At 40.2% G+C, this 27,742-nt stretch overlaps 1 protein-coding gene and 1 long non-coding RNA gene across 2 annotated transcripts; both read right to left on the bottom strand.

Annotated features, from left to right (window-relative positions):
- Positions 1-160: 160 nt before the first annotated feature.
- SPTY2D1 (SPT2 chromatin protein domain containing 1) lies at positions 161-19,811 on the bottom strand. The gene is made up of 6 exons (XM_081533672.1): positions 19,634-19,811; positions 10,308-10,422; positions 7,725-9,227; positions 5,974-6,148; positions 4,249-4,326; positions 161-3,307 (listed from the first exon to the last, which is right to left on the bottom strand). The coding sequence occupies exons 1-6, from the start codon at positions 19,691-19,693 to the stop codon at positions 3,214-3,216; spliced, it is 2,025 nt and encodes a 674-aa protein (XP_081389798.1). The 5' UTR covers positions 19,694-19,811; the 3' UTR covers positions 161-3,213.
- Positions 19,812-20,938: 1,127 nt separating this feature from the next.
- On the bottom strand, positions 20,939-27,093 carry LOC145523420 (uncharacterized). The gene is made up of 3 exons (XR_014066545.1): positions 26,538-27,093; positions 22,699-24,424; positions 20,939-21,375 (listed from the first exon to the last, which is right to left on the bottom strand). It is a non-coding gene; the product is annotated as an uncharacterized LOC145523420 (long non-coding RNA).
- Between the last annotated feature and the right edge of the window lie 649 nt (positions 27,094-27,742).

The raw sequence follows: 27,742 nt of genomic DNA on the forward strand, positions 1-27,742 counted from the left end.
GACAGAATGTTTAAGGGAGAGGGAACAGAGGTGTGGCCGTGTGTGTGTGTAAGGAGGTAAACCCATCTAAGTGTGATGAGTCTGCTGGAGTTTCTAGCTGGAATAATATTCATGGTGATGAAATAAGGAATATGAGTTTTGTTAAATAAATGCAAACCAGTGAAAATATCAATAAAATATTTTTAATGCCTACAATTTCTTTTATACATAATTGCAAAACTTTTATCTGTATATGCAAAAGTAGATTCTCTTGCAGATCAACAGCACCAGAAAACAAGCTATGCTATGTAAATGTTTCTTTAAACTTGATTTGTCCATTATGTAAAAGACATGAATTTAATAACTTCAAAGAAATCTATATCCCACTCTTAATCATACACTAACACCTGAATATTTATTTCATCACATCCACTCACAAAATAAATAGTAGTCTAATATATTCAGCACATTGAAAATAAAACAACCAGTCTCTCTATATATTTATTCTCTTTCCAAACATGTTTTGGTCTCCTGTTATATCTCAGAAATGTACTAATAGCTGCTTTTAAATTATAAAATACAAAACAGTAATTTATTTCTTGGAGAAGATCTTGGGGATTACATTAAAAAATGAAATTTCGAGTTCCCATAGACTTTCTTGATAACAGTCTTTGAACCTTCTCACGGCACACATGTAAGGCTGCCTGTGACATGTGGTACCCTGGCCTCCAAATGGACATAATTGCATTTGTAGTTTAGAGAAAATACAAAGACAAGTTCTGAAAGTAGCTTTTAAAGAAAAAGTGCCCCCTGCTTTAATATAGCAACATCTAAAGCAAGTGGGACTGTGCAATCAGAGCTCTATTGAGTTTTATGAAAACTACTTTCCCTTCACATCGTGTTTGAGAATGCTGCATCCATGATCATGTAACATTATTACAATAGTGAAATAACATTACTACATTCATGACTTAACATTACCCAATAAAAGGCACATCTTCAAATATTAATAAAATCTGAAAATCAAAACAGGGGATACATTAAAAATCAAGCACTTAATTTGTAAACCTTGATAAAATAACAGCCTATTCCAGTTTCTTTAAAGATTTGTGAGCTGTTTAAGAGTGGTCAGGAGTTGCAGAACAAAGTGGAAGACAGGATTTGGAACAAGGCCAAGATTAAAAGATTCAGAACCTTTTTTTTCCATGAGCTACATACAGAAGTGCTCTTTTATAATGTTGATGCTGAATAAAACTGAAATCAACATCTGTATCATAGCAGAACGCAACCAGAGTGATTACATGTAAGGACCTTTTCTACCAAGTTCTGTAAATTTTAGCTAGCACAATGGTGCCTTTCTGTACAAGTAACTCTTGCACAATATCATTGAGTAAAGTGCTAGTAAGCTTTAAGCCACCAGAAATCTTTCAGCTATGACAAGCACTTGATTGTAATTACATATTTCAGAGTCTGAATATTAAAATACATATATATATTTAAGCAAACTTGTGAAGGGGGAAAAAAAATCACATAAGGGACAGCAAAGGAAATAATGTTCCAAATAATGTTCCTGTTTTATTACATGGACTATCACACTACTTTTGAAACATTAAAAGTATTTGAGATAGGTGAGAGGCAGTCTACAGGCTTTTCTGCCACCAGTGTTTTAACAGTTATATGTGATCATTAATAGTGGTTATCTATAACACCCCATTGTAGAGAAAAAGCAAGCTCTATAGATAAGAATACACAAAAACAACTGTCAGATCTTCTGAAGAGTAAATCTTCCTGTACGATAACCTCTCCTACTTCCTGATCCCCACTGACGGATGGCTTAGGACAGCCACAAGGTTTATTATAGAATTTTCTACAAGCTTATGTCCCATTGTCCCCAGTCCTCCACTCAGAGTCAGGGACACATGCTCTCTGGCATCATCACACCTCATTTTCTATTGCTGACCTTCCTTGAGACTTGGCTTCTCTCCAGCCAGAACCTAGGTCAGCCTGATTGGAATTGCCTGGACTTGAGGCTTAAGAGATATAACAAGTCTATAGATACGACTTGAAGAAAGGTAAGAATGAAGACGTTCCACAGCGTAGTAAACACAGTAACAGGAAACATCCTCTCTTCTACCTGGGAAAAAAATCTCTTCACAGTGCATAGTTTGAAATAAAAGTGCAATATGGGCAAAAAGAGGAAGTGGTGGCCTTGATACACATGAATTTAGTTTTTGGTTTTTTACCATTAATCGCTAAAGAATTTAAGATAAAAATATAGAGTCATTAACACAAAAAGGTAAAGGGCACCTTGAATTCCAAAATATCCTTACAATGGGGAGTGGAATGAGGCGGAGAGGAGCCTCACATGTCACTTCCTTACATTTGAAACTATTACTCTTCCAAATCTAATGTTTGAATAAAATAAGTATTTTTTCTTCAATATAAAAATGAAATTTTTAGGTAAAAATCAAACAGCACAGTGACCTTGTCTATTTTACACCAACAAAACAGTGACTCTGAAAGTAAAATCTGGAAGAGAATATTCTTAAACAAAAATGGCATAACTTGTATTTTAACTTGGAAAATTCTGTTAATTGCCTAATCACCTAAATTAGTGAATAAGAATGCTCAGCATCCAATCCATGAATAATGCAGAATACAATTTATTCTACTTTTTACTTCAAAGTCACAGAAATGACATCCATATAATTAAAACACCTACTCTACATTTTCAAGTTCTCAATCCAAACATAGAGATTAGGACTGGTCATTTTATTGCTGGCAGCATTCCTGGAAGGGCCAGGTTCCTCATCAAAAGACAAATCTGATTGGGAGCCAGGCAGTGCTGTACTCACACATCAGCAGAATTATGGAAGTAAAGGAGCAATCCTTTCTTTTCCTTTTTAGAGTAGCAAAGGAATAATACAAGATTGGCTGAATTGTGAGTGGCCCCACATGAGAGTGCATAGCTCATGAGGATCAAGGCTGGCTCCTGTGAACAGTTAGCTTCGTAAGAGCGCTCACTGGGCGTTATGTCATCTGCATTACGATTTCACCCTGCAAAGTATGTGAAAATACTTTATGCTCTAACGACAGCCTGCAGATAGATGACAGTCTGCATTCCTTCTCCTTGAGTACCCAAGTAGGATTCTAAAATGATAAGGGGCTTCTTCATTCTGAAGGCAGGACTTCCTTGCAGCAGTCTTCAAAGGTTCACAAAAATAAAAGCAACAGCTAACGCTTCTTCAGCTTCTTGGCCTTTCGACGTCTCATTTCTTCTTCTTCACGTCTCATTTCCTCTAAATCTTCTTGCATACCTAATCTTAAGCTGTCAGGAAAAAAAGCAAGTATTTGTCAACATACATGAAATCATCACGTTCTTTAAAAAGCAAGACTGAAATTTCAACTGGGAGCTTACATGGAATGCGCTGATGCACTAAAAAGGCCTCAAGACGACCACTGAAAACAAGACTAAGCAGGAATATTTTTTACCAGGAGCCACTGCCTCAAGTTATAGTGGAAAAAAGACCTTACATACAACTCAACAGAAAACACCTGAATATTCCCATTACACTAATAAATATAAATTATCTCATCAGCTTTAAAAAATAAAGAACAAGAAAAATTTATGCAATAGGTAAGATTCTATTCTTGTCTCTTCCCAACACTCTAGTTGGCTATTTTATCTAGTTAGAAGACAGGGCAAGAGGGAGAGAGAGGTTTAATATTTGGGTTGAGAATGAGGTGAATTATTTCACCAAGTTAACACTATAAATGAAGTCATCACTTGTTACCCCTACACAAGAAATGATTGTTTCTTTGATGGCCACACAGGAACCCAACATTAGGAATACAGTATCCCTCATCAGGTCCTTGAGGTCAGTGGCAGTACAGGTCAGCAAGACTGAGATGTATCTCATGTGGACAGGGAATTAAGGATGGGAAAAGAAAAATAACAACACACAACAGCACGATCTGGGGAGCTCTCGAGCACTGACTGTGTGCCTACATGGTGAGGCGTTGCAATGGACAACAGGCACACATGATCTGAGTCCTCACAAAACCTCAGTGAGGAAAAACAGTACATTCCCAGTTTACAAATGGGAAAACGGAGTTAAAAGGCTAATTTGTCTGAAGCCCACAGCAAGTAAGCAGGATTGGAATTTAAACTGAGTGGCCCAAATCCTGGCTCTCAAGGATGCAACTGAAGTGCAGGGAACAGAAATTTTTTAGGAATTTCCACACATGTTATAGCTTGTGCTTACTTACCTCTTCGCTTCTTCTTTCTGCTGCTCCTTCCAACTACTCTCCATGTAACGTAAGGCATAATCGCTTTCATCTTTGTATCTGGTAAGAAAAAATCGAAGTTGTTAGGAAAAAATAAAAACCCCAATTTTCTAAAAGAACTACATCTTGTCTTTAAAAACCAACATCTTTATAACTAAATCAAACACACATTTAGGATTATTCTTCCTTGTTTGCAGGGAGTGGGGTGGGCAGAGGTTGGGTAAACGGGAGTTTCTGAAGATAAATTATATGAGCCCTTAATACTTCCAGAAGGCAACTATTCCTGAATCAAATATTGATGAAAGTATCAATCCAATAATGTTTGCTCAACTCACTCACGTCTATTTACATGAAAGTTTATATATTAAAATCATAAAAGCGTAATTAACATCATTTGAGCTTCATGGATTCAGAACAGAGACAAACAGTATAATGGCTTGACCAAAAACATATTGCTATCTTATGACACGACTAAGATCAGGTTTTTAAATCTGATTTTTAATCCAGTTCTTTCTTCTACTGAATTTTTTTAAAGACCTTTTTTTTTTTTTTTTTAACTGTTGTGCTTAGTCACTCAGTCATGTCCAACTCTGAGACCCATAGACTGTAGTCCACCAGGCTCCTCTGTCCATGGGATTTCCCAGGCAAGAATATTGGAGTGGGTGGCTATTTCCGGGGATCTTCCCAATCCCGGGATCGAACCTACCTATCTTATGTCTCCTGCACTGGCAGATGGATTCCTTACCACTGAGTCACCTGGGAAGCCCCCCTTTTCTAACTATTGCCTTCTAATTTCTCATATCTGTACATCAAAGGGGAAAACAAGTGCTGACTAATTTACACGTACAGTTGTAGTTCACATGGGTGTGAACTACATGGGTCCTCTTACACAAAGATTTCTTTTTCATGCTACAGTAGGACACAATCCATACTTGGTTACATCTGCACACATGGAACTGCAGAGAGGGAGGAACTTGTATTCAGAGGAATCATACATACAGAGAGCTGACTCTAAGTTACACGTGGATTTTCCCCAACCCTCACACTGGTGCAGGTCAACTGTATGTTACCTCATTTAATCCTCCCAAATGTCATTTAAAAAATAACTGACTCAAGTTTACCCAGCTAGTAACCTGTGGAACTTTAATCTAAACTCCGATTTTTCCTCTCCATCAGTGCTTCTCAATCTTTAAGGTTGCTGTGAACCACTGGGGAACCTTATAAAGCTAGTCTGGATTTAGATCTAAGCTGGGGCCTGCAAGCCTGCATTTCTAACAAGTTCCCAAGTGATGTCAATGCTGTTGGTTCCATGGTGCTGTTCAGGCACCACACTTCTGCGTAGCTTTTACACCAAAGAAAAGCAGGTGTCAGATTAGACTTTCAACATAGCTCTGTGGATGGTTTTCTGATTTCAAAGCCAATCCATTTCTACTACACCAAGCTGCTTCACTCTTACCAAATATACATCTTATAAGGACAACAGTTAACTAGGGATTCTTATTGGCCCGTATACAAGTAACTACATAATTTTGCATTAATTTTTAAATACTAAGTGCCAAAAAAGTAAATCTAAACAATATCGAGGGATTCCTAATTAAGAATTGTATTCAATGCCTCTACTATTAATGTTTATTTTTTCCCCCACAGAATGGATTATTCAAAATAAAAGTATATATATATATATATATAAATCTTCTTTATCCTTACTTTTTTCGGTCATAGCCAAAGATTTCTCGAATGTGCTTGGATATTTCTTCCTGAGGTTCTCCTTCATCTTCAATAAAGTCTTCCATTTCAGAGTCATATTCTTCATCATCATCTTCCTCCTCTTCATATTCTCGCTGCCTTTTGTAACCACTAGGAAAGGGAAGCCTTTGAGGACCTAAGAATAGAAAGGCCATTATTTATATGCGTATTAAAATTTAATAGTCCAAACAAAGCCCTATGCAAGCTGAGATACTAAGAACTCATTAAGATGGCAGCCTCAAAAACCAGAGCCAGCAAGCTGGCCCCCAGTGTGAATTCACTACTACATCCTCTCTGTTGCTTCATGGTACTCAACAAGGAATAGAATTTCTGTCTGTCCCAAGGCTTACCAGAACTGTTGCATTTTTCTAGCTTAGTAGTTTCTATTCTTTTGGATTTAAAAGACTAGTAAAATTTCTTAAAAAGAAAAAAAAAATTACAAATCACTGAAGGAACACAAATTTTAATCTTGCCAAAAAAAGACACCAAAGGTAACAGTCTACTATCTATTATCATAATTCCATTACAATTTTTAAAAATCCAGTGAAGTATGAAAGATTCTCAAAATGGATCATTGTTCGAACTAAGAAGTCTGACTAAAACGAAAAACTTACCACACCAACCTTATTTTTGTCATTTGGCCAAAAGACTGATTTAAAATTTTGCAAAAGACAGGCACTGATCGATAGACTAGTACCTGGGAACAACTGCTTTCTAGTCCTTGATTATAGACACTCCCTTTGTTGTTCTACAGTTGTTTTTAATATGCATGTCTTGTCTCCTTAGCTCAGAGTTCCCTAACTTCAGCACTCTGACATTTTGGGCCAGCTGTTTGTTGGTTGTGAGGAAGCTGTCCCATACAATGAAGCGTAACAGCATCTATGGCCTCCATCTACTAGATGGCAGTAGCATCCTATCCCCACTTGTGTCAAAAATGTCTCCAGATTGCCAAATGTTCACCGGGGATCGAAACCGTCCTTGGTTGAGAATCAATGTTTTGATGAAAGTAGGAAGTTTAACACATGGAATGGCATCTTTTGTTTCTTTTTATATTCTCCACGGTGTCTAGTAAGTGCTTCAACAAATCCTTACTACCGTGTAGAAATGACGACCTAGCAGTTAATAGGTGCCAACAATGATCCCATACCTTGGGACAGTAGATTCCTAAAGAACTGGTAGCTAGGGCCACTATGAGGAACACACAAGAACAGTCTGAAATCATTCCTGGCATATCATGGGTGCTCAACAATATTTGATGGAATCAATTATGCACCAAAAGGCTTCAAGCTTATAAATACACTCCAGTCCCTGAAGACAGGCACGTACAGTCTTCATGAAGAGGTAAAGATGAATTCATTCATTGAACCACAAAAGGCATATACAATACACACTGATCCTATCAAACCACAAAAGGCATATACAATATACACTTATCCTATCATATAAATTCCATAGCTAAGCTTATTGCACTTGGAGACATTACAGAGGTGAACAAACAAGGCTCCAGATAAGTCTCTTTCTAAAGACTTTTCCAAGCCATAGTCACGAAAAGAATTCTCTGGCAAAGGACAGACAAAACATTAGGATTCTATCAACACAAGACTACATTTAAAAGGCACAGAGAAGAGTTCACAGCATCTTTGGTTGTATAAAACATTCTTTCCAATTTCCTAGTGACAAATAAATACTTTTAGGATAAGGGGAAATCTTACCATGGGCAGATCTGTAGCCAGATAAGGATGGCTTCATTCCATTTATCTGTCCATTGCTGGGCCGGCTGATTATATTCTTGGAAGAAATTGTTTCTGAGACAACAGTGCATTTCGGCTTCAGAGGGGGACCTGAGGTATTAACTGTTCGCCCAGGTCCCAAGCTGCTCACTGGTCTACCAGGGCCTGAACTGCTGACAGGTCGTCCAGCTGGAGCTGGGCCACTGACTGACCGCCCAGGGGGGCCTGAGCCACTCACTGGTCGTCGAAGGTCATGTGGACTGCTTACAGGCCGCCCAGGGCACCCAGAGCTGCCCACGGGTCGCCCGGAACCACTGGAGCCACTGACAGGTCGCCCAGGGCCACCTGAGCTGCTTGCAGGTCGACCAAGGCCACTTGTACCACTGACTGTCCGTCCTGGGGGATTGAAGTCACTGGTTGGCTTCCTGTTCCCACTGACTGATCGCTCGGGTCCTGAGTTGGAGCTGCCATTCTGGCGCTTGGACACGGGGCCAGAACTAACCGTGGGCTGGGCAGTCCCTGTGCTAGGCCGCCCAGGGGCTGAGCCGGAGCTGCTGCCTGGCAGCCTGACACCCGGACTCTTGGCCTTATTGTGTGGGGTGGCCATGGGTCCAGGCCTGGAATGGCTAGGATGGGGAGATTTTTTGGCTTTGTGCTCGGTAGCAGATTTCTGAGGCCCTTTAGAAGTCTTTGGGACACTTGGTGAATAAGTGCTGGGGTGGGGCTTTCCAGCCCCATTGAAAACAGGTCTATCACGGCCCTCATGAAGCGAGGGTTGGGAGCAATTGCCAGGGGCTACTTTGGTCCTCTCCCCTGGCACGGATTTGGATGAAGAAAAATGCAAGCGTTTCTCATCAGCTGTGCTGGGTCTGGGTTTCTTCTCAGGATGAGGAAGGACAGTACCCTTGGAAGGAGGATGCGTGTCCCCAGAGCCTCTGCTAAGCTTTGTGCCCACACTTTCTTTCTGAGAGGGTACTCTTCTGGTTGGCGGCAGTCTGGCATCTGTCTCAGGTGTCCTTTTCCTCCGCTTTCGTTCAAGGAATTCTCGCTCCCTAAGTTCTTCTGCAGTCATAGGCCGCTCTTCTGTCTTCTTCACTACTTTTATCTCCACCGGTTCGTACTGCTTTTTCTCAGCCAGCCTGAGTAGATCACTGAAGTTCATGACTGGTGGGGCACTTTTAAGGGGGACCTTTGGTTTGCTTTCAACTTTGGGAGGTTCTTGCTCTTCCTCGTACTCCTGCTCTGACTCTGCTTGATTGTATTCTAAGAATTCATCCTCGTCTTCCATCTCGTACTCTTGGTCTGTTCCCTGGCTAGTGTTACTTTGCATTGCCTGCCTCTTCTTTGACTTTTCCTCGACAGGAATCCCATTGTAACCGTGGAAATTATCCTTTGTCCTCTTGGCCATAGCTCTTGCTTTCTTGTCATGTTTTAGCTCAATTCGCTTTTTCACTAGTTCTTCTTTTCTCCTCTTCTCTTCTAAGGCTGAAAAAGACAAAATGACACATTATTTCAAGGTCTTGATAAAACTGTACGTTTATCTGAAATCAGTAGGTGGCCGAAACCAAGGAACATTCAAGTTACGGTTTGAAGAAATTTGAAAACTTCTAAGAATCAAATGAGGAAGTCATTCAAACAAGTATCAATGAGTCATCTTTACACAATGAGTGGGTCACATATGGGTTTTTCTATATGACTAAGCAAGGGAGAGTCTTGGCTTTTAGCTTTAAATACAGAAAATAGTTCATACTAAATAAATATACCAAGTTAAGAGAATATTAGTACCCACTTAATAGTTGTTATTAATTATGAATCAATGGATACTCAAACTTACTGAATCAGTTTCCTTGTCATTTGCATGAAGTAAAACTACTGCTTGAGTTTACTGGTTTTCAAAAACTATCCCTATTTTAACCTTTTAGATAGTACTCTGTATATTCAAAAAAATTAAAATGCAAAGTAGGTAGAAACAGATTCAAAACTAAGGTTGAGAGGGAGTTTCCTGTGCGCTGGTGGTTAGGACTTAGCACTTTCACTGCCATGGTCCCAGGTTTAATTCCTGGTTGGGAAACTAAGATTCCACAGGCTGTACAGTACAGGCAAAAAAAAAAAGGAAGGAAAAAACCAACAAAAATAAACAAACAAAAAACAACCATAGTGGAAAAGAATATTTTTTAAATGTCTGTATGTGTATAACTGAGTCACTTTGCTGTAGAGCAGAGATTGATACAACACTGTAAATCAACTACACATCAATTAAAAGTACAAAAAAAAAAAAGAACTAAGGTAAAAGAATGGAATTCTTCCTGGAGTTGCTACTATGATCAGTTAGAAGATATGGTCACTATTCCCCCAAAAGGTTTTAATTTAAGAGGAAATAAAAGATAATATCTATACAAATGACCAACATAAGAACATATGTAATGCTATGAATACAGCTGACTCAGACACATACACAACAAATCCATTAGCCTCTTACGATATTACCAGCATCCCTTGGTTAGTTACAAGCCAGTTGTGAAGACAGATGACTTTAAAACTGAGAATAAGGTTATAGATTCACACCTTTTCGTCTGAGCTCCTCTTCTTTCCTTCTGAGAAAAGCCTGGACAGCTGCTGACTGGACACCCTTAACTTTTGGGTCTTTTTTGGGAGGTCCCACTGCCAAACTGTATCTTTTCTGAAAACAAAAACAGAGTAAAAGTTACATGCAATTAACTCTGAAACAACAGAGAGGTCTAAATGTTGACTAAAAAACCTATTCTAAATAATTAAGGGACCACATAACCCCCATGAAAGCTCAGCTATAAAATTTCAGGCTAAAAATGATTATATATGCCTGTTTCCAGGTGTAGTTTCTTTAAACATCTTCAACAATACATAAATGAACAACTCACAGAAACATCATTTTCAAGCTGTTTTCCCAAAAAGGTACCTGGACTGGGGGAATTGAAAAAAAATCACCACTAAAACAGACTGTTCTAGAATTCTGATTTAAAAGAGTATCCTTCTTCAGAACTTTCCAAGTCCATGGCAGAAAAAACTATCACAACTGTTTTCCTCCTGAGTACTCAACTCCAGGTGGTTTTCATAGCTGCTACGTTGGTTATTTTGCCTACAACATTAAATACCGAGAGTCTACTCTGATCTCAGGCAAAGTCGATGGCAAACCATAGCTAAAAGACATTTCAAAGAAATTGAAGCAGCAAGAAGGGTTGAAGTCTCTGTAACCTTTAAGTGTAGCTCTATGTTCATTAAATATTAATTTGCCACACAAATCCTTCCAGACAAGTTTCCAGATCACCCAAAAAGTACTAACATCATCCTGGAACAGATGGTATTTCTCTGGTCTTTGATTTTCATGCAATCGCACTGGGAAATGACTAAAACTAGAATAACGCTAATGTAAACCATAAAAGGAAAAATATTTTCATTTTATAACTATCATTAGAGAAATATAATTAAACAGAGCTGATAACTCAGACCAGGATGATTAATCTCTAGGACCATTTCACATTAAACTTACGGGCTAGGAAATAAGAATTTAATGCCCTTCTTTCAGCTTAGGCAGATGACATTCTTATCCACTCAACCTTGTTGCTGTGCTAGTTTAAAAAGAAATGTTAACCTATGAGAACAAACTGAGCTACTAAGGAACCGAAAGAGTGACTCCCAAAATGTGTATGAAATTCCTGGAGGAAAGCCAAAGGACTCCTGCTTACTATACAGCTGCCAAACAGAAGGCATCTTGCAACAGGCTGGAAGTTCCAGCAGCTAAGTTAGTCTACCCATGAAGCAGCTGGCCAAGAAACCAGGCCCTAATCCAACCTGAAAATCCTGTGTGATGGCAATGCATGAGACCTGACACGTCCCTCACACAGGGAAATCCTAAGAGAGCATCCAGATTCCTTTCCCAGTCACCCTGGCTGCCACAGTGAAATTCTTTAACAAGTCCCTATCTTTGTACATTTAGTTGCAGGCCCTTTCCATAGTGGATTGGGGCCCAATGTTTAAAGGAGAAAAGGAGAGGGAAAGGAAGATAGGAGAAAGAGAATACTGCTTACCTAATTATACAGACATAAAATCTGTCGTGGTTACAAGAACCTCAAACACAGGCCTTATTCATAGGAAACGCACATTTTCTTAACAGAAGGGCTACCGTGAAGATGATTCAAGTTGCCTAAGACATATAAACTCATAAGCAGAGGCGCACACTCACATCAGGTAGATATATGAGAAGAAGAAGGGTACATTTGTGCTACCAAGGCTCCAAATATTTCTCTCCCTGCCAACTATATAGCCCAGATTCACCTGCCAAATCAAAGCTTAATACAGGGCTCCCCCTGCCCCAAAATACCAATCTTAATGTTAATTACTTAAAATAGGATTAGTTTGTTATCTAGGTATTACAACAGCAAGTGAGCACTTCCTAATTTGATTTCAGGTTCGGTATCTTTCTTCCTAACCTGGCACTTGAACAGGTAGGTACTGGGTTATGTATTCTTGACTAAATACAGACACCAAAAGAGAAAAATAGTGTCAATGGGATATAGTTTAATACCGTGTTTAGTAAGCTTCAGTCACTCCCATATCACGGTCATGACTTTTGCCCTTTTAGTACGCCAACTGTATTATTATTTACTAATTTTAAGAAAATATGTAGATTGAACACTGTGACTTATATTGCACCTTTACCTCAAGCAATAATACTCATGAAATGACAGGCTTGAAAGGCTAGTTATATTTTCCTAAATTCTATCAAAATATATGATTAAAAAAATATGCATCTATGAGAATAAAAAGTATTTATGAATCACCTAAAATCATGGTGACAGCCAGAGCTATGTGTACTGCACTTTGGGAAACAGCAACTGAGGAACATAAACACAGGAAAAGTGGAACACAAGAAAGAAACACGGGAGGGGTCCGGGAACTCGGATTCACTCAGAAAAGAACCCCGAAGACTACACTTAGCTTTTTTCAAAGTATACACCTATTTTCATCAATTCACATGCCAATTTCCAATTCAGCTTTTTTTCAAATAAGACCTCCAATCCTTAAGGATACTTACTAAGCTGGCCTCACATTTAACTCAACAATTTTGCTGTCCTAGTCCTGTCCCTATGATGGAGAAGGAATTCAATAAATCTATAAAATGTCTTATTTTGTAGGTCTGCTGGGAAACAATTTAAGTAGGACAAGGTCCTACTTGATGAGGCTTGATCTTATTTACTGACTTGAGCTGAGTCATAATTAATAGTTTCTTACATCCTCTGTAGCTTGATGCACTCAAAGGCAGATACCAGGAGAATATTAAAATATTCTCTTAGGCAAAATTTAGATCAAAACGTAGAAATTTGGAGCAGAAAAAAAAAGGGGGGCTAGGCCTCCAGAGATAGTGATCTTTTTAAAAACATTTTTAATGAGATATAATTCACAAACCATAAAATCCACCCATTTAGCGTGTACTAGTGTATTCCCAGAGTTGTACAACCATCACCCCTATCTATTTCCAGAGCATTTTCACCTTCCCCAAAAGAAATCCCGTAACCTTCAGCAGTCATTCCCCATCCCCCTCACTTATGGCCCTGGCAGCCACTAATCTTCTTTCTGCTTCTATGGATTTGCCAATTCTGGACACTTCATATAAATGAAATCATGCACCCAGTGTACACACATAGTGATTGATAATGCATCATAAAATAAAATCTAGAAGCCATAGATGCTATATAGATAAGTGACTATTCAAAGTATCTAAGATTTTCCAATTCAAAAAACTTTTTTTTTTCTCCATCTGCTCCAAAATTTCTATGAGAAACTCTATGCCATCAGACTTTACTGGACACTGAGAAGTGTCATCAAAAAACCAATAGTTACTGCCCAAGGCTTTATTAGGCTGGGGTAGAGAGATGGATTCAGGTTTTATAGATGGCAAACCTTATTCACATCCCATTCCTGACGGACTCCAGTATTAACTACAGTCTGAGTTTCCAGCCTGTCCTACAAATTTCAGACTTGCCAGTCCCCACAATTATGTGAGCCAATTTCCTAAAACAGATCCTACTGGTTCTGTCTTTCTGGGGAACCCTAACTGCTACAGTGGTCTTTTGTATTAATATCTTACCACTTTCACTTAATGTTTTAAAGGTTCATGCTGTAACATATGTCAGTACTTCACACCTTTTCTGGATGAATATTTCATTATACGGATTATATCACATTTATCTAATCATCAGTTAATGGATATGTAGATTGTTTCTACTTTTTGGCTATTATGAATAATGTTCTGTGAACATATGTATACAAAGTTTTCTGTGAACGAATGCTTTCCTTTCTCTTGGGTCTATCACTATAGACCTTCTTAACATTGAGCTCGCTAGACTTTTGAAAAAGGGGTTGCAGTCAGACCCTGGTATTAGAAGATTTGCTGTAATAGAACATTTTATTAAGACAGTTCCCTTTTCCCTCAGGGGGTGCCCAGCAGAGAACCATGTTTTTAAAAGAAAGCTTCAGGCTGGGATTACACTGTATGCCATTTAATAAGGCAGGAGAACTATTTGGCACTTTCTCCCACATCAGATGGTCACATTTAGCTCTAGCGGCAACACATCAAGATGTACCCATCAATTCTGAATCTGAATCAAGGCACCAGGCTGTTTCATTGTTTGAGCTTCATGAAAAGCAGCTGGACAAGAGTTTCTTTTATCCTAAGTGTATCCATTTTATTACACTGCAGGCCAACTCAGTCATTCTGCTGGGCCTCAGTGAATGATCCACAACAGTGAAGCTTATGCCATCTAAACACGGTATCAGAGATTTTGCCAAGATTTGTAATTCTGAAGCCAAGAGACCTAGAAAACATTAAGTCACTTTAAACATATGTGTTCCTTGCACTGAAACCACACTGTCACAGTCAGATTAAGAAAATCAGGAGCTTTCAGTGTGGAAATACATATTCACCAAATATGTTATTAATATATAGGAATCAACAGCAATTCCTTCTTGAAAGTTCTTTACTTGGGAGATAATATATTGTTGTAACTGTAGAAAATAAATATTCTGATGATTTTATATAAATTAGAGATTTATCACTGGTTAGAAATCAGAGTTAGAAATATTCAAAGGATATATCCTTAACTTGAATGACTATACAACTTCTACAATCCTCTCAATACATCATAGCCAAGGAATGAATGCAAGCCTGGAAAACCACTTATATGCATTAGGCTTGCTTAGCTGGGTGGCTAAGAGAGTGAAAATAAAACCACCAAAACACATGCTATTCAAGACTGCTAAGAGGTCAAATATAAATTTTACTATTACTGTTTATAAAACTATACGTGATTATAAAGTATAGTATCAGATAGATACCTCAGAGTCTCTAGTTCAACCTCATGTTAGAAATGGCCCAAAAAGGACAACTGTATATTTACTGGCTATCACTCATACTGTTTGTAGCAAAGACTGAATTAGAATCTAGATCTCCTGACTCTGGGGCAGAAGTTTTCCCATTACGATGTGCCTCACTTCTAACTTAATCCCAACACTTTCATCTCTAGCTCTAACCTCACTCTTAAATGTCCTTAACTTCTACCTGCTTCCTAGACAATGCCATTACTCCAAACAAGTCCATCACTGAACCTTCCCGCAACCTCAGACTCTATTTCTGTTAACCATGCTGGCACTCTCCTAAACAGCCTGTAAATCTCTATTCACCAATTTTCAAATGCTGTTAGTTTAGCCTTTAAATTTCTCTCCCATCAGACTTTACTGTACAGTGAGAAGTGTCATCAAAAAAACAACGGGGTTATTGCCTAAGGCTCTATCACGTTGGAGTTTGGGGTAGGGAACTAGATGGATTCAGGCTTATAGATGACAACCTTCCTCATTACCCCATTTCCAAAAGACTCTCCTCATTCAACACAGGGTCATGATTAAGAAAGAACTCTGGAGCCACTTTGCCTGGACTAGATTCTCTGCTCTGCCATTACTAGCCCTGCCATTTATTAGCTGTATGACTTTGGAAACATTTCTTCATCTCCCTGAACCTCAGTTTCCTTATCTGTAAAACCACCTTCCTTATATGGTTATTATGATGATTAAATTAATTAATATATAGAAAGTGCTTAGAACAGTGCCTGGCACAAAGTAAGCACTATAAATGCTAACTGCTGTTGTTATTATCCTTACTATTGATAAAGAGATTGCCTAGGTAGTGATGGGAAAGAGAACAGAATCTCCGTGGGGCAATATTACAGATGGACAAAAAGCACATGAAAAGATGCTCAACAGCACTAATTATTAGAGAAATGCAAATCAAAACTACAGTCAGGTATCACCTTATAGCAGTCAGAATGGCCATAATCAAAAAATCTATAAACAATAAATATTGGAGAGGGTATGGAGAAAGGGGAACCCTGCTACACTGCTGATAAGAAAGAAAATTGGTACAATCATTATGGAGAACAGTATGGAGGTTCCTTAAAAAAACTAAATATAGAACTACCTACCATATGATCCAGCAATCCCACTCTTGGGCATATATCCAGAGAAAACCATTATTTAAAACGATAACATGCAAAAAAAAAAAAAGATATATGCATCCTATGTTCACTGCGGCACTATTTACAACAGCCAAGATATATGGAAGCGACCTAAGTATCCACTGACAGAGAAGTGGATAAAGGAGGACTGGATACAACAGAATATTACTTAGCCATAAAAAGAATGAAATAATGCCATTTGCAGCAACATGGATGGACCTAGAGATTATCATACTGAGTGAAGTCAAGACAGAGAAAGACAAATACATGATAAATGTGGAATCTAAAAAAATGGTACAAATGAACTTATTTAGTCACAGATGTAGAAAACAAACTGATGGTTACCAGAGGGAATGGAGAGGAGGGATAAATTGGATGATTGGGGCTGAAATATATATATTATTATATATAAAATTGATAATAAGGACTTACTGTATTGCACAGGCTTTTCTGGTGGCTCAGACGGTATAGAATCCGCCTGCAATGCAGGAGATCCAGGTTCAATCTATAGGTCAGGAAGATCCCCTGGAGAAGGGAATGGCAACCACTCCAGTATTTTTGTCTGGAGAACCTCATGAAAAGAGGAGCCGGGAAGGCTACAGTCCATGGGGTCGCAAAAAGTCGAACATGACTAAGTGACTAAGCATGCATATATAGCAGAGGGAACTCTACTCAGTACTCTGCAATGACCTATATGGGAAAAGAATCTAAAAGAGTGGATATATGTATATGGAAAACTGACTCATTTTACTGTTCACCTCAAGGGTCCATAGCCCCCCAAATCCTTATATGTCTAATACCATAGGAAGGCTTCCTCTTTACTTTTTGATTTGAGGGTCACACCACAGTTACAGTATCTTGCCTGGGACAGTTTTTAGTCTGACTGTGAGAAAAAACATGTATCTTGACTTGTGCACCACAAGACATCAATTATAGTTACTTGAAACCTGCTTTTGCTAGAGGAACTCAGTGAGAAAAATATTAAGAGTAAAGTTACCAAAAATATCTTTTGTCCTTTATATATATAAACAGAGCTAATAACAGTGACTTGTTACATCACCCTGATCAGCTGTGGTTTTTTTGGATTCAGTTTTCCACTGGGAAAAGACAGCATGCCTGGTATTTCTAGGCATGATGCAATCCTCCTTTTGTTTTAACCAAAATCTTTTACAGATAACTATTTCTCTTAAAAAGAAACAATATGAAAGAAAGCTGTCCCAAATGGGAACTGTTCATTGCTTTTCAAGTCAGATATAGTAGACATTTCTTTAAATAGAGAGTTCAAAGTGGCTGTACAGGTGTTTCAGATTTTAGCCTCCCTTGGATTTTAGTCTAATCAATGCCAGTTTATTTCCTTTCTGTAACAAAGGTGTGACAAAGGAACTTGATGACTGAAATTGAAAGTCAGCTATGACAGGATCCAAATGGAAGGTGGGGACAAAGATGGCTAAAAGAGAAATACAAACTAAGCCCTAGAGAAGGATGGATAACTCAATATTTGTGAAGTAGGCGGGGGTGGGGTGTGTGTGTGTGTGGTGTGCGTATATTGTAATGCTGTTTGACTTGGATGTTGGTTTATAAGGATACTTGCTTTGTAGTACTCTCACACTGTGCAATATGTTAGATTTCAGAACTCATAGTGTGAGCTAAAAGGTTTCACTTGGAGCTGATAAAGAAAATAACTTAATCAGACGACTTGAGTTAAAGATCATGGATGAAATTTAATACAATCTTGCTCTATTCCTCAATAATTTCTTTTGTGTTTTACTTTCATCTGAAGTAAAAAGATAAGGATTATAGTGCTGATAACTAAATGAAACCTCCAGGCTTACTAGCTTTTGGGGTGAATGGGAGGGAAAAACATACTTTCACAAAGTATATGCCTATATTTATCTATTAAATTTTAAACGACCTCACCAATTTACCCATTTTCCTTTTTGCTTCCAATCTTTATTATTTCAATCATAGATCAATAATGTATATATTCTGAAATACCGACATATTTTGAAATCTCTCACTATAGAAATATGTACTTCTCCATCAGCAATCTTTGGTTTTTAGAATAAGAAACGACTAACTTGGTTCTGATTCTTCCACAGGATAGTCCTGGGCATCAGGGCAAGTATTATCTTTCTTTGACCTCCACTGAAATTGAGGAGGATATAGAAAGAAATATGGACCTAATTATGCAAAGATGAATGCTACTAAATCCAATATTGACTTGTCTAGGAAATTTACAGAGGCAGAAAATAATTCTTTCTTTCAAGGTTTCAAAACTTCAAGATCACTCACGAGGATTTGAGATGGGATCTGAATACGTATAATAAACTGATCAATATCGGTTTTTATTTACCAGTTATTTTTACATCAATATCTCCAAAAGAGTAAAAGAATGAGCACAAATACTGCAAATATACAAAAATCTGACAAATGCAGAACACATCATGAGAGCTCAATAAGATCTAGCTGAACTGACTTAAAAAGAGCGCCGTTTGAGCTCCACACCTCATCGCTCAAACCACAGGTATCGCAATGCAATTTATCGGTTTACAGCTGGGGCTGTGGTACCATCTGAGGATTCTGAAATGATTAGTTTATGCAAAACAGCTACACCCTCGCAAACCAGGCCCTCACCACCACTACCGCATTTAGATACTCAAGTCTTACACCGCTCAGCGAATTAGCAAACTTCACAGAGCAAATGGGACCTAGATTTCAAACAACAAATCTGGAAGACCACAAGTAAACGGAAGCTGAGACTATTTCTCTCATTCTGTTGGCCAAAATTTCGTGGAATCCACTCACACTCCCTTCCTTAGGGAGGTGGTATTTCAATCACCTGTTTGGCTGAGTGGGTGGGGGACACAAGTCAGAAAACTTGTTCGGGAAATCACAAAACGTTTGACCCAAAGATCAGCGGAAAATCAGCTCAAAAACTATCAGGCCAAGCCCCTAATATTCCTGAACTCCCCAACCTCTGGGTTGAAGCTTATGCCGAAGCTAGAAACTACGAGCATTAGATTCCACTACGTGCCAGGCACGGCTCTACTCACCAGCCTTCACGCAACTCCAAAATACCCTAAACGCAAAGTTCAAGCTGTAGGGGTAACTAAGCCGAAACAAACCAAATCCGCTCGTCAGCACGCTCCCGCTTGCTTATCTCAAGCCCCAGTAACTTCACCCCCCAGCACTCAGAAGTACATGTCCAAAAGGAAAAAAAAAAAAAATACGGCGTCCAGATCTTTCCACTCCTGGAGCCGATATGCTGATTCCTGAAAGTTCCAAGGACCACACACTCGGAACTTGAAGACCAGGATCTCCTACAGTTGCGCCCCGGCTGGTACTTACTGGCACGTTGTTGACACCCTGCGCTTTGGAAGCTATCAGGAGAATTTCCCTGAAGTCCATTCTGGTCGAGGAGGAGGACTGGGCCAGCCTCTCGGAGAGGAGGGAAAGCGCGCCTTACCGAGGCGACCAGCAACAGCCTAATGATCGGTCTGGCCAGCCTCTCTCCCACCCCTCCTCTGCACGACCACTTCCGGCGCTTTCCAATGCCGTCTTCCCGCCCACTTTCCTCCAGAGGCCAGTATCCTTTCAGGCCCTCCGCTTCCCTCGCGAGTCTTTGGCGTAACTTCCGCCTTCAGGCTCGAGACACGTAGAAACGTGGTACGTGGCTGCTGGCGTCGGCTCGAAGGGGCGGGACTAAGCCCTTTCCGGACCAAGGAGACTAGACCTGTAAGCTGGGGGGCGTGGCCAAAGGAAAGAGCCGCTTCCCTGAAGGCGCTGGCGCAAGGCCTGTTTTCGTGCTCCGAGTGCGCTCTCGGGCGCGAGAGCGAGCTGGATGAGGCGTTATCTACGGGTTCTCTGAGTGTCACGGTTAGACGCCCAGGTCCGAGACAGCGGTACCACAACAGCAGAACCGACAGGTCTCGAGCAGGGGGTTACAGTTAGGCGTTTGTAGGCACTCGCCAGGCTGCGCAGATGCGAAAGACACAAACTGGTCCCCTGTCCTGGAAACGCTTGACTCTTCGCATCCCGGCAGAGGGTGTATGCTCACCTCCTACACAGATGCACGCGTGTGATGTATAGAGGCGCCCGCTTACTGCTTTTGCTTCATTTTCGATAGTAAGCCCCACGTAGGGCAGCCAACTGTGCTTTGTGTAGTGGATGAACGGAGAAATTTCTCACAGATCCAGCCTGGATATATTTGGTGCACTGATCAAAATGTACATATTTGCCCCACTTTCACATTTGTTGGGAGTCCAGTCCTGGCTTCCTCTTAAGGGTTATTTGGGGTCTGTAAGGTCATTTCTAACTAGTGTAAAGCACACTAATTAGGCAGACTGGCTGTGGCTAGGAATAGGCGGGAATCCACCGCAGCCAAGCAGTAGGAATCTTCTGGTGTGATGAAATTGCTCCAAAACTGGTTATACTGATGTCTGGGCTATAATTTTACTAATCATCGTACTCTTAAAGCAAGTCAACAGTGTGTAAATTATCTCAATAGGGGCTTCTCTGGTTGTGGTATATTCGTTAAAAATCTGACTGCCAATGCAAGGGACAGGGGTTGGATCCCTGGTTTAGGAAGATCCCACGTGCCACTGAGCAACTGATCCTGTGCACCACAACGACTGAGCCCGTGCTCTATAAACTGTGTTCCGCAACAAGCAATGAGAAACCTGTGCACCTGCAAGGAAGAGTAGCCCCTGCTCACTGCAACTAGTGAAAGCCGATGGGCAGCAATGAAGACCCAGAATAGCCATAAATAAATAAATCTTTTAAAAAATCATCTCAATAAAGCTGTTTAAAAGTATTAGGCAAAGCCACTCTATCTTCCTCTTCCAATCTAAGTTTTAAGGCTGAGGTGTGGCCCTGACTATATTTCCCTGTTGAAGTTTGCCCAAACAACAGATCGAGATTAAATCTTTGTCCAGTGGCAGAACTGTAGTTCGCAATGTTTTTATTCCATCTGGGGAGACCGGCAGAGCCCACTGTAGCCTATACCATCTTGTTGTTCAGTCAGTAAGTCGTGTCCAATTCTTTGTGACCCCGTGGACTGCATCGCAGCAGGCTTCCCTGTCCTTTACCATCTCCCAGAGTTTGCTCAAACTCATGTCCATCGAGTTGGTGATGCCATCCAACCATCTCATCCTCTGTCCTCCGCCCCACCCCCATTTTTCCTCATGCTCTCAATCCTTCCCAGCATCAGGGTCTTTTCCAATAAGTCGGCTCTTCGCATCAGGTCACCAAAATATTGGAACTTCAGCATCATTCCTTCCAATGACTATTCATGGTTGATTTCCTTTTGGACTGACTGGTTTGATCTCCTTGCAGTCCAAGGGACTCTCAAGTCTTCTCCAGTACCACGAATCAAAAGCATCAATTCTCCAGTGCTCAGCCTTCTTTATGGTCCAACTCTCACATCTGTACATGACCACTGGAAAAACCATACCTTTGACTATACTGACCTTGGTCATATTTCCTTTCAAATACATATCAATCTGTTTTTAAGCAGTTCACTTGCAGAAGGCCAACCTACAAGTATTTCACCCTCATGGGATTGTGGGTTATAGGGAAGCTTGAGTGTAATATCAATATATTGAAAAAACTAACATGTCAGATTCCTCATCCATTAAGAGTTAAAGATTTTAAAATTTTCTCCTAGTGGTTCTCTATTCAGGAGGCAGAGTCATCCTTCAGTGGTTTCCCATTGTTCTTAGGATAAAGAACAAAATCTTAATCCTATCATGGCTTGAAAGGACTGCTGTGATTTACCTGCACCCTCATCTTTAATGTCATCAGATAGATTATTTCATTTTGTTAGAAGAACCAAGCTCTCTTCTATTCCAGGCCTCTTCCCTGTAATCTTATCTGCCTGGTATGTGACCTCTAACCTTTGCTGGGCCAGCTCCAACTCGTTCAGCACTCCATAAGCTGATGGTGATGGATATCAGGGTTCAAGGGCCAGTTTTGTTGATTGCTAGGTATTATATGAGGCAAGTGCTTAACCTCTCTCTGAACCTCAGTTTAATCTATGATAGTAAAGTAGCAATGATAGGATTGCTGTAAAATAATTCATATAAGGACTGTAGAATAGTACCTGGCTGTTATGGGATGTAGTGTGTGCCCCCCCCCCCAAATTTCATTGCTGTTGACAGAAATAAGCAACAATCTAGAATGGGAATGAGAAAACTCTTGAGAGTCCCTTGGACAGCAAAGAGATCCAACCAGTCCATCCTAAAGGAGATCAGTCCTGAATATTCATTGGAAGGACTGATGCTGAGGCTGAAACTCCAATACTTTGGTCACCTGATGCAAAGAACTGACTCACTGGAAAAGACCCTGGTGCTGGGAAAGATTGAAGGCAGGAGGAGAAGGGGACGACAGAGGATGAGATGGTTGGATGGCATCACCAACTTGATGGACATGAGTTTGAGCAAGCTCCGGGAGTTGGTGATGGCCAGGGAGGCCTGGCGTGCTGCAGTCCATGGGGTTGCAAAGAGTCAGACATGACTGATTGACTGAACTGAACTGAATAATAGGAATAGAAAAGAATTTTACTTGAGCCAAACTGAGGATGATAGCCAAGGAGACAGTCTCTCATGTAGCTCTGAGGAACTGTTCCAAAGAAACATGGTTTTTAGCATGGTTTTATATCTTGTCAGAACAATGAACATGAACCATCACAGGGTACATCCCTTCAAAGTTTCAAAGAAGGTAGATGAGCACGTATACAGCAAGTCAGCCTGGCTCTGGCCCCTGGGAAGGGAGCCTTATCATTAAAGGAGAACCAGCACTGATGTCCCAGGAAGGGAGGCATTTGTCTCTATCTTCAAAACAGACATCCTTTGCATCTGGACAATGTACCCTTTTCTTGAATGGTTAGAGCAGATGTACAGTGTATGTTTAATAGGCTACAAAACAGGCTATTCTAGTTGGCATAAAGTTTAAACTGACTTGTGCCTGCTAAATTGCTTCAGTCTCTTTGCACGCCTGATGAGCTTAATTGCTCCATGGCATGTGGGATCTTCCTGGATCAGGGATTGGACCCATGTCTCCTGCTTTGGCAAGCAAGTTCTTCACCACTGAGCCACCAGGGAAGCCCTTAGATAGGGTCCTTAAAAACCATTTTTTTTTTCTTTAGCCACTCCACATAGCTTGTAGGATCTTAGTTCTCTGATGAGTGATCCAACTTGTATCTCCTGCAGAAGAAGCATGATGTCCTAACCACTGAACCACTGGGGAAATCCCTGTAGATAAGGTCTTTAGAGACATAACTAAGTTAAAATGAGGTCATTAGAGTGGGCCCTAATCCAATATGATGGTTGTCCTTATAAAAGGAAATACGGACACAAGTTCAGAGAGAAGACACAAGGAGAGAAGATTATCTATAAGCCAAGGAGAAAGGCCTCAGTAGAAGTCAGCCCTGCTGACACCTTGATCTCAGACTACTAGCCTCAAAATTGTGAGAAAGTAAATTTCTGCTGTTCATGCCATGCAGCCTATGGTTCTTCATTATGGTAGCTCTAGCAAGCTAATACAATGGCATATAGTGAGTATTCAATAAATGTCAGGTATTATTTCTCAAGAAAGCTCTCTGTGAACTAGTTCAGGACCAGTGTTGTAAATTCTTACAGCTCCCGGCATTTTCCTGTGTAGAACCTTTCACAGTTTGTAATTACATATTTGTGTTTTTTCTTTCTAGTTGCTGACTGTCTCTCACATTAGATTGTAAGATCCATGAGAACAGAGTCCAAGCCCAGTTTATCCATTATATTCGTGTCACCAGCACAGTTCCCTGCACATAAAAGCTGCAATAAACACTTTGGTATACATAGTTGAAAGCTGCTAAGAGAGTATATTTTGAAAGTTCTCATCAGAAGAAAAAAATTTTTGTAAGAATGTATGGCAATGGATGCCAACTAGACTTAAGTGCTGATCATTTCACAATATATACAAGTACTGAATCATTATGTTGTACACCTGAAATTTTACCACAGTTTGAAAAGAGATCTACCATTTTAAAAAATCACATTTTGGGCAAATTAATGAAAGCCCTCAATATTCAATATGATAATACTTGATTTAACCATAAGTGCCTGTGGTAAGGCATTTGATCCCATTTTAGAGATGAAAAAACTGAGGTTCGAAGAGATGAAATAACTAGGCTAATATTGTATGCCTGGTCAATAGGAGAGTCAAAATTTAAATCTGTGAGAGACTGGCCACCGTGCTAGACTGCCTCTTTATTTTTTTAATTATTTAATTAATTAGTTAGGCTGTGCCAGGTCTTAGTTGCAGCATGCAGAATCCAGTTTCCTGACCTGGGCCCCCTGATTTGGGAGTGCAAAGTCTTAGCCACTGGATCACCAGGGAAGTCACTAGACTTGTTTGTATTTCAATTAATCCATGAACATTTTATGTAAAAACCCAAATGAACTTTTTAGCCAACCCAATACATGTGAAATTATAGATAATTTCGTAGGAGAGCTTGCACTAGATAATTAATATATGGTTACTCAAAACCACCAAAAATAACTACTGGATGTGGGAATGAGGTAAGGAATAAGAGGAAAGGAAATTTTCTTGTACCCAAAGAAAATTTATATCACTGGATTCAGCAAGTATCTCCTGAGAAACTGTTGTGTGCTCAGCCTTATGTACAGTGCAGAGAGGAAAGGCCCAGCGCTTGCCTGGCTGGGGCTCTCGTCCTTGTATGAACACTAGATACAATGATCTAGTCAGACAAAGTATTACTGCATTAGGGGCACAAGGTACTGAGGGTTGGGTCACCAGATTTAACAAATAAAATGTTTATCTTAAACACTAAAAGCAATTTGTTGTTTATCTGAAATTCAAATTTCACTGGGTGTCCTGTATTTTATCTGACCACTCTAGAGGTGATGTAATTCCAACTAGAACATGAGCAAAGGCAGAGAGGCAGGAAAGCATATGAAAGCATATAAAAGCATTCAGGAAACAAGTAGGAGATGCATTTAGAAGAATATAAAGTGACCCTGGTTGGATCCAAGGGGTGGAAAGACCCCCCGGAGTAGGAAATGGCAACCCACTCCAGTATTGTTGCCTGGAGAATTCCATGAACAGAGGAGCCTGGTGGGCTATCGACTAATACACACAAAGTCAGATAAATAGGTGAACCCATGTTGAGAAGGTCTTGAGAGGAAGGCAGGAGAGAAGGAAGAGGAGCCAGTAAAAGGCCGATCAGAAGACTTCCCCTGGTTCAGGGGCTAAGACTTCAAACTCCCAATGCAGGGGTCCTGGGTTAGATTCCTGGTCCGGGAACTAGATCCTGCATGCTGCAACTAAGACCAAGTGAAACCAAATAATAATTAATTAATTTAGAAAAAGACCAATCAGAGAGGCAGGAGGAGGACCACAGGAGTGCAGTATTCCAAGAGGCCCTAGGGAAACTTGCCTGGGAAGAGAGGATAATCTAGTCAGTCTAGACTTCAAATGTCAAATGCTGTGAGGAAGCTCAGTATGAATAAGACTCAGAAGGTCACTGAATTCATAATTGAATTTTTATATGAAAATTTAAATCAATGTGATATCATTTATATTGTTGTTTAGTCACTTAGTTCAGAAAACTAAGATCATGGCATCTGGTCCCATCACTTCATGGGAAATAGATGGGGAAACAGTGGAAACAGTGTCAGACTTTATTTTTGGGGGCTCCAAAATCACTGCTGATGGTGATTGCAGCCATGAAATTAAAAGACGCTTACTCCTTGGAAGGAAGGTTATGGCCAACCTAGATAGCATATTTAAAAGCAGAGACATTACTTTGCCAACAAAAGTCCGTCTAGTCAAGGCTGTGGTTTTTCCAGTGGTCATGTATGGATGTGAGAGTTGGACGGTGAAGAAAGCTGAGCACCGAAGAATTGATGCTTTTGAACTGTGGTGTTGGAGAAGACTCTAGAGAGTCCCTTGGACTGCAAGGAGATCCAATCAATCCATCCTAAAAGAGATCAATCCTGGGTGTTCATTGGAAGGTCTGATGTTGAAGCTGAAGCTCCAATACTTTGGCCACCTCATGCGAAGTGTTGACTCATTGGAAAAGACCCTAATGCTGGGTAGGATTGGGGGCGGGAGGAGAAGGGGACGACAGAGGATGAGATGGTTGGATGGCATCACCGACTCGATGGACATGGGTTTGGGTAGACTCCGGGAGTTGGTGATGGACCGGGAGGCCTGGGTGCTGCAATTCATGGGGTCGCAGAGAGTCGGACACGACTGAGCGACTGAACTGAACTGAACTTAGTCACTGGGTCATGTCTGACTCTTTTTGTGACCTCACAGACTGTAGCTCACCAGCTTCCTCAGTCCATGGGATTTCACAGGCAAGAATACTGGAATAGGTTGCCATTTCCTTCTTTAGAGGGTTTTCCTGACCCAGGGATTGAATCTGCGTCTCCTGCACTGCAGGCAGATTCTTTACAGCTGAGCCAGGGAAGCCATCAATTAAATATGGAATCTTAAAAAAAGAGAGAGAAATGGATGCTAATGAACTTACAGAAGTAGACTCACAGACATAGAAAACAAAGAAGATGTGAGGGATAAATTAGGAGTCTGGGATTAACATACACACACCACTATGTATAAAATAGGTGGACATCAAGGACCAACTATATAGCACAAGGAACTATCTTCAATATCTTATAATAAATTATGTTTATGGGAAAAATATGTTAATATATATATGAATCATTTTGTTGTACACATGAATACAACATACTATACTTCAGTTTTTTACATGGACAAAAAATAAATGAAAATAAAAATTAAAATCACAGTGAGATCCCCTTTTCACCCATCAGATTGACCAAATTCAGAAGTTTAAAAATGAGCAGTGTTGGTGAGTGAAATTCGCTCAGTCATGTCCGACTCTTTGGACTTACAGTCCATGAAATTCTCCAGGCCAGAATACTGGAGTGGGTAGCCTTTTCCTTCTGCAGGGGACCTTCCCAACTCAGGGACCGAACCCAGGTTTCTCGCATTGCAGGCGCATTCTTTACCAGCTGAGCCACAAGGGAAGCCCCAAAATACTGGAGTGGGTAGCCTATCCCTTCTCCAGTGGATCTTCCTGACCTAGGAATTGAACCGAGGTCTCCTGCGTTGCAGATTCTTTGAGGGCCAGGGAAATAAGACACTATGGTGGGAACATGTTACTTTAACCTCTTTGAAGGCAATATGACAAAGAATTATAATGAAGGCTAGTGCTATTTTTTATGTGCCAGGTACTCTTCTAAGCAGTTTTTTTTGGTATATTAACTCATTGAATTTTCACAACAACCCTATGGGGGAGGTCCTATTAGAGCTGGAGAAACTGTGGTTTTAGAGATGGGGTGGTTCAGGGCTTTGTTCAGTTCATCCAACTAGTAAGAGGATAAGCCAGCACTCGGCTCCAGTTCGTGCTCTACTACAATATCCTAGACC

The sequence above is a fragment of the Giraffa tippelskirchi genome, chromosome 10 (assembly GCF_054371585.1).
Source record: "Giraffa tippelskirchi isolate mGirTip1 chromosome 10, T2T-mGirTip1v1.2.pri, whole genome shotgun sequence".
Lineage (NCBI taxonomy): Eukaryota > Metazoa > Chordata > Mammalia > Artiodactyla > Giraffidae > Giraffa > Giraffa tippelskirchi.

What these genes read in the sequence shown, in the direction of transcription:
- SPTY2D1 (XM_081533672.1), bottom strand. Translation starts at nt 19,693, where the DNA reads ATGGACTTCAGGGAAATTCTCCTGATAGCTTCCAAAGCGCAGGGTGTC. An exon ending in TGGCTACAGATCTGCCCATG is followed by an intron (nt 6,149 to 7,724) that starts GTAAGATTTCCC and finishes TTCTATTCTTAG; the next exon opens with GTCCTCAAAGGCTTCCCTTT. An exon ending in CAGAAAGAAGAAGCGAAGAG is followed by an intron (nt 3,308 to 4,248) that starts GTAAGTAAGCAC and finishes TTTTCCTGACAG; the next exon opens with CTTAAGATTAGGTATGCAAG.